At 41.0% G+C, this 12,780-nt stretch overlaps 3 protein-coding genes across 4 annotated transcripts in view; 2 read left to right on the top strand and 1 right to left on the bottom strand.

Moving 5' to 3' along the window:
• Positions 1-22: 22 nt before the first annotated feature.
• Dok (docking protein homolog) lies at positions 23-7,747 on the bottom strand. Its single transcript, XM_017145968.3, has 3 exons — positions 7,115-7,747; positions 5,709-6,026; positions 23-2,833 (listed from the first exon to the last, which is right to left on the bottom strand). Exons 1-3 carry the CDS (start codon positions 7,196-7,198, stop codon positions 1,391-1,393), a joined length of 1,845 nt encoding a protein of 614 aa, XP_017001457.2. The 5' UTR covers positions 7,199-7,747; the 3' UTR covers positions 23-1,390.
• LOC108060317 (kelch-like protein 7) lies at positions 3,432-5,455 on the top strand. The gene is made up of 3 exons (XM_070218262.1): positions 3,432-4,567; positions 4,612-4,823; positions 5,141-5,455. The coding sequence occupies exons 1-3, from the start codon at positions 3,560-3,562 to the stop codon at positions 5,376-5,378; spliced, it is 1,458 nt and encodes a 485-aa protein (XP_070074363.1). The 5' UTR covers positions 3,432-3,559; the 3' UTR covers positions 5,379-5,455.
• A 499-nt stretch (positions 7,748-8,246) lies between the features above and the next one.
• Atg5 (autophagy protein 5) overlaps positions 8,247-12,780 on the top strand; it is a 33,862-nt gene continuing 29,328 nt past the window's right edge. Inside the window, exons 1-5 of one of the 2 annotated variants that reach the window (XM_070218911.1) lie at positions 8,247-8,513; positions 8,579-8,678; positions 8,752-8,857; positions 9,529-9,754; positions 9,829-9,934. In XM_070218911.1, coding sequence (XP_070075012.1) covers positions 8,361-8,513; positions 8,579-8,678; positions 8,752-8,857; positions 9,529-9,754; positions 9,829-9,934 — 691 coding nt within the window. In that variant the 5' untranslated portion in view covers positions 8,247-8,360. The remainder of the gene's footprint in view (positions 8,514-8,578; positions 8,679-8,751; positions 8,858-9,528; positions 9,755-9,828; positions 9,935-12,780) is intronic. The other variant, XM_017145992.3, reaches the window with a different exon arrangement.

The following is a 12,780-nucleotide window of genomic DNA, read 5'->3' as shown; positions in this document are numbered from 1 at the left end:
AAAGGAAACCCACTCGATTCGATTCGGTTTGATTTTGTTGGTCTTTATTTACACAATAATAGTTTGCAGACACAAAAAATAATAATTACAATAGTCGTCGGTAATCGGTAAACGTAAAGTAGGTAAAAAAAATGATGTATTCCGAAGTAAAATGTACGTCACAATTTTTCTTTTGGTATTTTTTTGTGTTCGTTTTCGTTGTTTATAATATTATTATCATTATTATTATATATTTTTTTGTTTGTGACCTTTGCATAATACTCAAAAATGTCGTTTACAACGATCCTGGCTTGAGAACTCGAACGTGCATGGGGTTCTAAATATCTTTTTTTTTTGGGCAATGAAAGGAGGTGCAATTGAAAAACAACACTTAGGAAAAACCTACTATATATTTACAGTCTAAGATCGAACAAAAAAAAGAGGAGATTTCGGGGATTATATGGCATTACACCGATTGTTCCTATGGCAGGCTATATGATTGATCATACAAAAACGTATAGGAATAACGATTCGAGGGCTTTATATGGCAGCAAAAACCTTGAGAGGACGGACGAATTAACGGAAACAAGTACAAAGTGTATCTAAAATCTAGTCTCTTTAAATATACTAAGACACATATATTTAACACAAATCGCATACACATTTTGTAACATTTTCGTTGCGTCCTTTTAGTTATTTTCCTTTTCTTTTTTTTTAGATTTTAAGTAAGAGCCGGGGGAAAAATATATGTTTCGAGTGCGTTTATCAAGTGGCGGGCAGTGCTGGCTAAAATTTAACAGTTTCACAATTAACAATACAATCACAGATTACGAATTTAACATAGTTAACGAAAAACAAATGCACAAAAAATTGAACGATTCGAATGGTTGGTTTTTTGGGCTGGTCGAAGGGAAGGTTAGATTGTGGGATATGGAGATTCGGGTTTGGATTTGATTTGTCTCGATTTTCAATATTTAATTATCGAATCGATATTGTGAAATTATCGAAAGTATCGATAAGCTCTACTTCCTTCCCTCGATTTCCAGCCTTTTTTCATTTTTTTTTCTTTGTTTGTTTTTTGTAGAACTGTAAGGCACTCGGCAGTCTCTTCTTTTTCACTTATACACTTAAAACTCAAAATGCGTTTTATTAAAATATTCAGAAAGTTAACTGGTTACTGTTTCTAATTTTCCAGTGATATACTGACCCTGAATCATCGGTATAAAAAATAAAGAAATATAGTCATGAAAGATGACTACTATGTTTATAAATTTGCTTTATCTCCACACAGTTCTTGGAAATGGATGGCTTAAAATTAGAAACAGTAACAGTGTTTTGGGAGAAATATAAAAACCTGATCTCCACCTTAAACCCCACTGCACCCGATTCGATCCCAGGATCCCTGGATCTTCTACACCCGCTTCGGTTTGCTGACGATCGTGTAGTTGAGCCCATTGTAGCTGCGATGATCGATGGCAGCCGTTTCGAGGCTGCTCTTGTTTGACGTGGCACTATTGCTGCTCCCTCCGCTGATGTTGCAATTCGAGATTCCTAAATTATTATTGTTCGTCGTGGTCGTTGTGCTGGCTTTTCTTAGCACTCCGTAGCCCAGATGACTATCGTCGGCCTTGCGGAAGCTCTCCGTATCGGGACTAGCGATCAGTTCGTATTCATTGGGCGGCGGCGGACTGCAGCGTCCGCGATTCGCGGGCAGTGTGACATTCACAATGGTCTTATAACCACTCGATGTCTTGTTGTTCGGCGAGAGAAAGTCCAGGCGATCGTAGTTGGATTCACTCAGCGATGTCGAGATGCCTTCGCCAATGTCGATGTCTATGATCTTGGGCGTGCAGGATTGGCGTACGAATTCCGAGTTATCGCAGAGTATGGGCGGCATCCGTTCGCAGTGCCTCACATCGCCCACGCCCCGCGTGCGCCACGCCTCGGTGATATTCTCGATGCACTCGTAGTCCCTTTCCGGCGGAGGAGCACCCATCTTGGCGACGCTCTCGTTGCGCAGCGGCAGATCGGGCGGCAGATCATCGGGCGATGGCTGGATTATTCCCGGCGATTCCGAGGAGGATCCCGATTCCAGCGGCTTGGCGGCATCGCAGGCGATGGCCGAGGGCGAGGATATCGTCGTTATGGCCACAGGCTCATACTTCACAATGCTCCTGTATTTATCACAATGTTGGCTTGTCGTCGGGCTGACTCCGCCCAGTTTGCGTGGCGGTTTGTTGGGAATGTGTTTGCTGCTGCTGCTGCTGCTGTTGTTAGCCTGGCTACTACTGCTATTTGCGGATGGTACGGTTAGGGTGATTCCTCCGGCGGGCGTAGCTGCCGCTCCAAAGTTATTCAGCGAATCGTTGGAGCTGATGAAGCCACGCAGGGAAATGCAACTTTGCGTCGAGTTGATCTCGAACTCGCCGCCATGCGGATTGCTCGAAGGCGACGGGGGAAGGGGACTTCGGGAGCCGGGTTCCATGCCAGCGGCGGCACTAAACTGATTCTCGCCGCACTCCAAAGTGGCCAGGCTGCTGTCGCCGCTAATCAGCTTCTTCATCGACTTCATCTTGGCGGACATGCAGCGGAATACCTCCTGCGGATTGGTGTGATCCAACGTGAAGACGCCCTCGCCGGTGGTGCACTTTCTGCCCGCCTCGAAGGTGAACTTGCCGTCGCGATAGCCGTACTTCCGGATGAACCGATACGGCCACATGGCTATGGTGGCCCCCAGATCCTCCGACTTCAGCTGCAGTTCGGTGGGCGTCATCTGGAGCATGTACGTCTTGGGCTCGATGCAGCAGCGGATGGAGGCCTCCGAGGGAATCAGTGTGATGATGAACAGGCCGTCCTGCAAGTATGATAAATTAATTTATTATTATACAATTAAATAAATATTTATTGGGATTTTCTTTTTAGAATTTTAGCCCCGTTGAATATATACTTTCTTAAAAAATGGAATTTAAATAAAAATGTAATTATAAATTTAGAATAAAAATATATATATTATTATTTATATAAAATATTTGATATATAATATATACATTGCAAATTTTATTTATAATTTTTACCCAGGTTCAATTAACACTTTTAATGGTTTTTAATTACCAAATCATAAAAATACCCCTTAACTTTGTTATGTTTAAATTTCTATCATTTTTTTTATTATAATAATAAAAATTCGAAAATACGACTTATTTTCGATTTTTATAATAACCATTTAAAAATAAGACTTATTTTCAATTTATATAATACAAATTGAAAAATAGGACTTAATTTTAATATTTATTATACAAATTTTAAAATAAGACTTATTTGCTTTTATTTTTTTTTAAATCAAATAATAATTATTATTTTGTAGTTTTTATATTAAAAATCATAATAATTACGATTCCTGGTATTATTCTACTCAAATTTCTTAGTTTTATCTGAAAAGTAGGCCTGGGTTTTCAGTTTTTATGGAACATACACATTTTAGAACCTTAATTTTTATACATTGACTACATTGATAAACATTTTCTGTGATATTAAGCCTGAAAAAAGCCACCCAACCAAAATCCAACGTTCTAAATAAGAGATGTCTGAGATAATGGAAACGCCTGATGGGGAAACCCCTGATAAAGAAACTCCTGATGAAGAAGCACCTGATGAGGAAGTCTTAGTAGAGCAAATCCCTGATGAAGAGTTACCCAATGAAGAAACCCTTGAAGAGGAAACCCCTAATGAGGAGACTTCTAGAGGGGATCTCGAGGAACTGGATCTCAAAGTGACGACCGAAGATGAGAGCACCGTGGCGACGGAGAGCAGTGCCGAAAGTAGCGTTCATTTCATCCACCAACTACCCTGCGACAGCCCCTTTCTCCTGGGCGCACCCTTTGACCTGCGGGTGGGAAACTTTGACGATGTGCTCCATCAGCTGAGCAACAGCGGCACGGATTTAACAGGTCGTCAGATTCCGCAAGTATCCGTCCAACAGATGGCGAAAAATCTCGATCCCGAGGAAACAGTTGGCCTGGCTTTGGATGAACTCTGGAGTGAGTCGATGGGTCCACCGCGTGTATTTATCCCCCAGCAGCTGCTGACTATGTTCAAGGAGAACGTTAGGCCCACTCTGATTGTGGTGGTCGAGGAGAAACAGTTCCATTGCCATGCCATGGTTCTCCAGGTGCTCTCCAGCTTCTTCCGACGTCCGAAATTCTCCACCTCGCACATCTTCCAGCTGCCCAGTTCGATGGTCAGCGCCCGTTCCTTTGTGGCCATGTATCGCTGGGCCCTGGAGCCATCGGAGCAAATGGGCCCGATTCTCCTGATGCAGGTTTTCCGAACCGCCAGGTTCTTTGGCTGCCAGGAGCTCGTCGCCAACTGTTGGATCGGCATCGATGAGGGCTCGCGGGTGCCGGATAGGGCACTCTGCATCTATATCTGCAGCCGGATGATGGGATTGCAGCTGGAGGAGGGCCTGTTGTCGCGATTGGGCAGCATCTTCCTGCAGTTCGTGGCGAGTAAGGAGTTTCTGGTCGTGGCTCCGGGAACAGTGAGGAGATTGCTGGGCTTGAACTCACTGGCTGTGAATACGGAACTGGAGGTGAGTGTTCTACGCAATGAAGCGGTTTTAATCCTCCTCCTTAGGTCTTTCTAGCCGCCATCCTTTGGCTGAACTACAAGTGGCCGCAGCGCAAGCACTTGGCCTTGAATATGATGCAGCCCATACGCTTCGACCTGATGCCCTTTATGTTCCTGTTCACGGTGGTCAGGGGCTTGGAGGATGGTCCGCCGGTTATGCGTATGCTGGTCAATGCTCCGGCATTCCGGAAGCGGGCACTCAGCATCCTGAATGATATGTAAGTTAGAGCTTAAATACATCACGGAAAAACGAATTTGATATGAAATAGGGTCTTTTTTACCTTGAAATAGGGTCATTTCTACCTTATTTCATATCAATAAAGAGCGGATATGATTAATGTCAATTTATGATTCAAAAATGTAAACTTGATATTTCATCATTTCATTTTAAAATACCAAATTCAGTATTTTTTGAACAAACATTGTAAAGTAAGATCAAAATTATATGAATAACTTGATCTGCTCATATCAATCTGATCTTTTGCCAATTATTTTTTCTGTGTGATAATCAAGTGTTAACTAATCCTTTGTTTAGCAAGGGATCGAGGACCAGGTATCAGGGACGGTACGGGGATAATGCCCGCACCTGGATCTACGACCGAAGGGCGCCCCATCATCACGGCTCCAAGTGCCGGCAGATGCAGTTCCTCAACTGGGACTCCTTTGTGCGTTATCTCACATGGCTGCAGTCCGCCGGTTCGAAGCACTGGCTCTCCCTACGCACCATCGACGATCCCGAAGTTAAGTGCTGTCCCATCGAGCGTCGCCGCTAATTTATGATATAAATTAAAAATTCCAGTGACTAGTGTCTCGTAATAAAGGCCTAAAGCTAATTTCATTTTGATAGTAAGCAGTGTGAAAGAGATTAATCTGGTTTATCAACTTTATCAGGGGATTTGGGGGCTCTATAAAACCAAAGTTCCTCGCTAATCTTGGGATATGTAACCAAAATAGATCTCCAAGTGACTTTATAATTTGTTAACTCAAAAAAATATATATAAAAACATAAGACAACCTATTCCCCTTTGATTTCGTACTTCTCAAGTGTATTATATCGACACACCCCAGTAAGTTTTCGCGCATAAAAGAGGTGGATCACTCACAAAGGAGCTGCAGTAGAGGTCGTTGTCCTCCTCGATGGCCCCGATTCCGCCCGACGGTGAGGTGTCCGGGAAGGCCACCGTTTGCAGGGCGGTGATCCAGTCCTTGAGGTCCTCCTCGCTGCTGGTGCTCAATGTGAGGGTCACATGATGCTTGACGATGTGGATGAGGCGATCGGGCGGCGGCTCCTGCGTGATCTTCACGCACTTCTCAAGGGTGAAGATCTTCGGGTTGCGGTCCTCCTTGCTCTCGCACATCTCCAGCCGGGCGATCCCATGGCGACTGGCCTTGAAGAGCAAACAGTAGCGACTGCATGCTTTCTGCAAAGGATTGCGATATGGATTAGATCGGTTTGGGTATATGAAAAGTAAAGGTATGGTAATATTTTAAAATAGGTATTTTTTATAAATTCATAAGTGAGTTGGATTTTCAAAAAAAAAATTTTAATAGAAAAAAAAAAATTTTTTTCTAGTTCGATTTGGGATGATAAGATTGAAAAAATTGAGTTTTTAAGAACTTTTACGTGGAGTTTTTATAAATCTGTGTGAGAAATATGTATTTTAGCAAAATAATATAATCTAATAAATCCCAAATAATATGATATAACAATATACGACTGATCCTAACAATCTCAGACTGATATTATCATATCCCTAATGATTTTTAAGCTACATATGCATGAGTTCTGCAGAGATTCTGGCTTACATAATGGGCTAAGCCCCGGAGTACTCATCCACCCCCACTTCCCCCTGCCCATGCCCCTTCGGTGCGACCCCCTTTTCTCACCCTCTTCTCTTTTTCCTCAGTTTTCTGCTGGCTCAAGAATTTCCTGTCGCACATAAACACAAATACCATTAAATCGCATGAATCGCCAGCTGTGTGTGCCATCTGAAACTCCAACATTTGCGGTCAGAGTATTAGCACTCAATAAATTTAACTTTTTTTGCATTTGTAAGGTTGTTAAAAAGAAGGTGTTTTTGAAATTATATTTATTAAGCAAGAAAAATTTTAAATACTTTAAGTAGGTTTTTTTTTAAACTAAACTAAATTATTGAAATAAAAATTAAATATTAAAAAACAAAATAAATAATAAATGTCTGTTGCCTCTTAGTTGCTATCATTTTGACCGCCACTGTATGTTGTCGGCCCCTCTCTCGCTCTCTCCCTCTATCGCGTGTGCCCTCTCTCACTCCCACTCGCACAGTGGGCCTCATTTGTATGCAACAAGTATGCAGACACAAACACAAACACACAAAGTCCTGTTTGGTTTTATCGAAATCGAAAAACTGCGCACTTGTAGGAAAGGAGAATTCAAATAGAATCGCTGCATTTGAAGCTTTTCTAAGATATATTTACAAAAAATATGGAAATTGGCAAAATTTCTAGGCGGCTAGGTGAGTTTTCATACCTTTTTCGAGATGCGATTTAGCGAAAATCCAGTTTGGGTCGGCACATTAAGATATCCAGCCAAAACAGGTATTTCAACATCCATTCTGTGTGCACCACTCCTCCGCCTCTCTCCTGCCCACTCTCCTTCGTCTCCTGCTCTCGTTCCCTCTCCCTCGCTCTCCTGCGACGATCTTGCTCACACAATGCGCCTCCGATTCTCCGATATTCCGAATTGTTGTTGTTGTTGTTGCTGTTGGCGGAGTTTTAACTATGCGATTTCTGGAGTTTTCCTCCGTATTTCATCCGATCTTCTCGGGACTTTGATATAATATCGGCATTTAGTTTCAATCACTCACATCGGTATTTTCACAAACAAACAAACAGCGAGGAGCCCACATGTATGAGAAAGATACAAAATAAATGGGGTAAGGAAAACAAACAAGCTCGATCGTTCGTCGTTGATCGAAGAAATCGAAATGGGGCTCGGGCCCGCTTTAAACTCAATAAATCGATTGGTTTGTTCAATATTCCCCGATCGCCAAACACTTTCGGTTCAAAATCGGTGTGACGCGTCTGCTTTGCTTTGATTATTTTATTTTATTAAAATAAAAAACGACAAATATTCGTGTGACCAGGCGGAGTGTGGCCGTATAACGGGCGAAATACCGGCAAACAAAAGGTACTAAATACTAAATAAATACCAAAAATGTGTAGGAACTTGGGCACTTTTCAACACTGTTATGGTAGCCCTGGTTTTTTTAAATTAATTAAAATACAGATCGTTTCCTAAAAGTTAAGAAAAATGAATAATATTTATATTAATATGAGCACAGTTAATAAGTAATTATGATAATAATAATTCGAAATAAATCAGTCGGTCCGGCAACGCTATCTGATAATCATAAACTAAACGAATTGTTCAGGGATGCCATAGATATCATTTCAGCCTCAATTCCGCTAAAATTTTAGTTTATTTTCGCTGATTCCAAAGCTCTGACTATTTCTACTCACCGAATATCTTGTATAAACAATTAGTTTAAATTTAATTAAATTTTGGCGCCAAAAACCAAACTGGTATCTATCGATAAATACACGCAGCGTTGCCACCTTGTCCGTCCGCTGGCCAACAGCTGTTCTTCCGATAGGCCTCGCACACAAATTGGACACCCCTGGGATCTATCGATAACAACCCCGTTTTACCAAGTGCAAAAAGTAAAAATATAATTTTAATCAAAACAAAAGCGAATTTTTCGGAATTTTGGAGCATGGCCCACGACCGCGAGGTGTTGCGAATGATCTGGGAGGGCCAGATAGGCATCTGCTTCACGGCGGATCGGGACGAGATAGTGGGTATAAAGCCGGAGCCCTTCTATCTCATGATATCGCGACTGAGTTACTTGCCCTTGGTCACCGATAAGGTAAACAATGGTTTTTTAAGGGCTAAAACCTAGATCGTAATGATATATTTGTTCCTCCCGTTCAGGTTCGCAAGTACTTCTCCCGGTATATAAGCGCCGAACACCAGGATGGAGCCGTTTGGTTCGATTTCAATGGCACGCCCCTGCGCCTTCACTATCCAATTGGTGGGTTTTTTGAGATCTTAGATCATATCATAGTTTTCTTATTGATAAGTTATGGATTTACTTTTCCCCTTAGGTGTCCTGTACGATCTGCTGCATCCCGAGGAAGACAGCACGCCCTGGTGCCTCACCATCCACTTCTCCAAGTTCCCCGAGGGCACGCTCGTCAAGCTGAATTCCAAGTAATTATCGCTCTAAAATGCTTCACAAGTTTCGATTATAATATAACACATACTAAGACTGAGAAATTTTGAAAAAATTCAAATTTTTACCAAAAATTCAGATCCCAATTTTTCACAAAAAAATAATTAGTTTTTTGACCGTAACAATGGAAGTATTGGTCCAAATACGGATTGTCATACCTTTCTGAACTCGTTATTAAATTTCCAAGCGATTGGCATTAAAACCTGGACATTTTATTTTTTGGCCATTTTTCGTAAAAAATTATGAGGTACCCCCTTATGAAAAAATGTGAAAATTGGCGAAAATTTTATTTTTCCAAAATCACACGGAAAGTGTCATGGATTTATTTCTTATATTGTTATCTGTTCAAAACAGTTTGAATTTTTGCTGTAAGACCATTTTTAGCCAAGTTACAGCAAAAAAAACAAGAAGAAAAAATTCAAATTTTTACCAGAAACCCAGATTTCAATTTTTCACAAAAAAAAGGTTAGTTTTTTTACCGTAACAATCGAAGTATTGATCCAAATATGGATTGTCATACCTCTCTAAACTCGTTATTAAATTTCCAAACGATTGGCATTAAAACCAGTACATTGTATTATTGGCCATTTTAAAGTGGTTAATGATATTCAAGATTCATTAATTTATTAATCATTTCGAACTTTTGCAGGGAGCTTCTGGAGTCGCACTACATGTCCTGCCTGAAGGAGGCGGATGTGCTGAAGCACCGCGGCCTCGTGATTTCCGCGATGCAGAAGAAGGATCACAATCAATTGTGGCTGGGCCTCGTCAACGACAAGTTCGATCAGTTCTGGGCGGTAAATCGCAGGCTAATGGAGCCGTATGCCGAACAGGAGTCCTTCAAGCACATTCCCCTGCGAATCTACACGGACGATGTGAGTGAGAGAACGAGTACTTGGGATTAGGATCAGCTAAAATATATCCTCTTTTTATCCCCCATTATTGATAGGACTTTACGTACACCCAGAAACTGATTTCGCCGATCAGCGAGGGCGGACAAAAGAAGAGTCTGGCCGACCTGATGGCCGAATTATCGACACCTGTGCGCAAAGCGGGTGAGTTTAGCCCCTAGAAGCCTGGCTATCAATTACCGCAGGCACTCTAAACTCTAGAAAAAATATATGGGAAGGAGGAAAACTAAACGCAGAGTCTGAAAACGAGAAAACCCATTGTCTGCGCAGACGCAGCGTCTCTTGGAAATTAGGGAAAAGGTGCCAGTCAGTCTGGCATGGCCAAGTGCATGTCTATCTCTCGCTAGCTGCCTCTCTCTCTGCCCGCTGACTTATTTATTTTTCTATTGAATAACACAAACGAGCCGGGCACCGGCACTCTCCGGCAATCATTCTTCAATTCATCAATGTCCCGTCCGAACAAAAACCCAAAAAAGAAAAAAAAAATAACAAAATAAATAGAAGTAGAAAATAGATGGACAGATAGATGGAAAAGGAGATTCTCTTGGGCCGCAGAACAATGCCCCCGGGGTGGAAAAGCGACCCGGAGCGGATCGGGTCGGATCGGAACGGATCGCAGGTCTTTTTGGCCATCTCGCTTGCTCCTCGACCTCTGAAGACCTGGCCAAAAATGTGCCCTAGCCATTCAAAACAAAAACGAATGAAAAGTTCTTTGTCTGCGCCGGCTGGAAAATTGTCGACAATGAAAATGTGCGTGTGGATTTTCTGGGCAACAACAAAAGCGGCTGGAAAGGCAGCAACAGATGCAACAAAAATACAGCAGCAATTGAAAAAAAATATCCGAAAAACCATAAGCGATTTTAGCAATAATATTTGAAGAAAACTATTTGAAATTAAATAATCCGAAGTAAAATGATTTTATTAGCATCAAACTTAATTTAATACAAATTTTCAGCAATTTAAGTAAAAAAACTATTTTAAAAATATTTAAACTTAAAGAAAACGACAATAACAGCTACAAAAATATAAAATATTAAAATATTAGAAACTTAAAACCAGAAATAATATAAATAGCTTTAGAGTCTTAAGAATTACCTATGGAAACCAGCAACAATCAAAAAAGCATCAATAAGTAGATGCAACATCAAAGGAAACTCCAGCAACACCTATATAAATGTCTTAAGCAGACTTTTAAGTTGCAAAAGCAACATTATAATTTGAAACATTGGAATAGAAGGTGCAACATGAGCTGTAGAACCAGCAACATCATCTAAAACTTCCAGTAACACCTAACAAAAAGCTATGACAGACTTAAAAACCTACAACAGCAAAATTACCAACTGAAAGAGTTGCAATAGAAGGTGCAACATGAGCTGTAGAACCTGCAACATCTACTCAAACTACCATCAACCCCTAATAAAAAGCTAAAACAGACTTTTAAACTTACAACAGCAACATTACGATTGAAAAAGGAACCAATAGAAGGTGCAACATCAACAGAAACTCCCAGCAACACTTATATAAATAAATATAACAGACAAGTGCAACACTATTAACTGAAATAGAACCAATAGAAGGTGCAACATGAGCTGTACAACCTGCAACATCAACAAAAACCCCCACCAACACCTTAATAAATAGCTATGACAAACTTTCAACTTGCAACAGCAACATTACGATTGAGAAGAGAACCAATAGAAGGTGCAACATCAGCTGTAGAACCTGCAACATCAACGGAAACTCCCAGCACAAAACCTGCAACAGCAGGGCAGAGTAGAAAATGCCAAGCATTGCTGGTTGACCTGCGGCGCCGGCGACAAGAGCAGCACGAACCAGAGCGAGACGGCAGCAACAGAGAGAGAGATAGCAAACTAACAGAAGAGCGAGACGGGTAGAGAGACGGGCTGGCCAGCAGCAAACCTCCCACTCCAGTGGCTTAGGTGCAATAATAGCATTGGGAATTCCAAAGACGGACAAAAGGCGGAACTAAATACCTGCGGCTGGGATTTACGAATTATATTGTGAGGGTTCTTCTCTCTTTTTTTCGGGAACCACTTGGCCATCGCTATAGCTCTGTATAGCCCATAGTATAGCCAGTGCTTCGCTCGTCCATTCAGACACACCGAGCGAAGATCCCTACTGTGTTTTCGTGTGCACATGGTCCATATGTTTCGGGCAGGTTGGGTATTTCCCAGGTGTCCCGATCTTTGAGTTTCGTTTCGAGTCCTTTGGTTCCTACGATACCATATCATACTATACTATGCAGTATGGCACACTATGCACCCTAGTGCGCTCGGCCAAGGTGTGAAATCTTTATTTGCATGCTTATAGACGGCCTTCTCGGCACACCCGATGATCCCAAGGAATTTCCCATTCGAAAGGTGAGAGATTTCCGACGATCCTAAACAATTGCCAATGGATGTCGATGATCAACACGTATTTTCCCAAAGGTCATTCGGTGCTGTTTGTCCTTGGCGTAGAATTTGGATTGAGATTCGAAATCGGCAAGGATTCGGATTTGGATTCGGATCGCACGCCTGGATTAAGTGGGCAATCCACTAACATTTTGCTGGTTTCGCAAGATCCAGGATATAGAATGTTGCGTGTTTTGTCGGGATTTTCGGGTGGGCATTTAAAAACAGGTTGTGCTAGTGACTTTAGGGGATACCAAAAATGAATTAGGGGTCTTTATAATTGGGATCTATTAAAATTGTATTATTTAGTTTTGAAAATAAAAAAATAATAATATTAAAAATTCTATAATACATTAAAATGTTATAATTTAAGTTATAAAATATCTGAGTGATTTATTTTTTATATAACATATTATAATTTATAACTAAATATTTGTTTCAAAAAATAATTCAAATTGGATTATGTTTAAGGTTTTTTTCTTTAGTAATTGTTTGCAATATACTAAGTATTTCGGTTTAAGTAATATCTAAAAGTTATTCCTAAAGCATCTTAATTTTATCCCATTTGTATCTTTA

The sequence above is a fragment of the Drosophila takahashii genome, chromosome X (assembly GCF_030179915.1).
Source record: "Drosophila takahashii strain IR98-3 E-12201 chromosome X, DtakHiC1v2, whole genome shotgun sequence".
Classification (NCBI taxonomy): domain Eukaryota; kingdom Metazoa; phylum Arthropoda; class Insecta; order Diptera; family Drosophilidae; genus Drosophila; species Drosophila takahashii.
Note: the sequence above shows the minus strand (reverse complement) of the source record. Positions and strands in the feature narration are given on the sequence as shown.

What these genes read in the sequence shown, in the direction of transcription:
- Dok (XM_017145968.3), bottom strand. Translation starts at nt 7,198, where the DNA reads ATGGATGTTGAAATACCTGTTTTGGCTGGATATCTTAATGTGCCGACC. An exon ending in TAAATCGCATCTCGAAAAAG is followed by an intron (nt 6,027 to 7,114) that starts GTATGAAAACTC and finishes AATCCTTTGCAG; the next exon opens with AAAGCATGCAGTCGCTACTG. An exon ending in ACCTCTACTGCAGCTCCTTT is followed by an intron (nt 2,834 to 5,708) that starts GTGAGTGATCCA and finishes TCATACTTGCAG; the next exon opens with GACGGCCTGTTCATCATCAC.
- LOC108060317 (XM_070218262.1), top strand. Translation starts at nt 3,560, where the DNA reads ATGTCTGAGATAATGGAAACGCCTGATGGGGAAACCCCTGATAAAGAA. An exon ending in CTGTGAATACGGAACTGGAG is followed by an intron (nt 4,568 to 4,611) that starts GTGAGTGTTCTA and finishes CCTCCTCCTTAG; the next exon opens with GTCTTTCTAGCCGCCATCCT. An exon ending in CTCAGCATCCTGAATGATAT is followed by an intron (nt 4,824 to 5,140) that starts GTAAGTTAGAGC and finishes TCCTTTGTTTAG; the next exon opens with CAAGGGATCGAGGACCAGGT.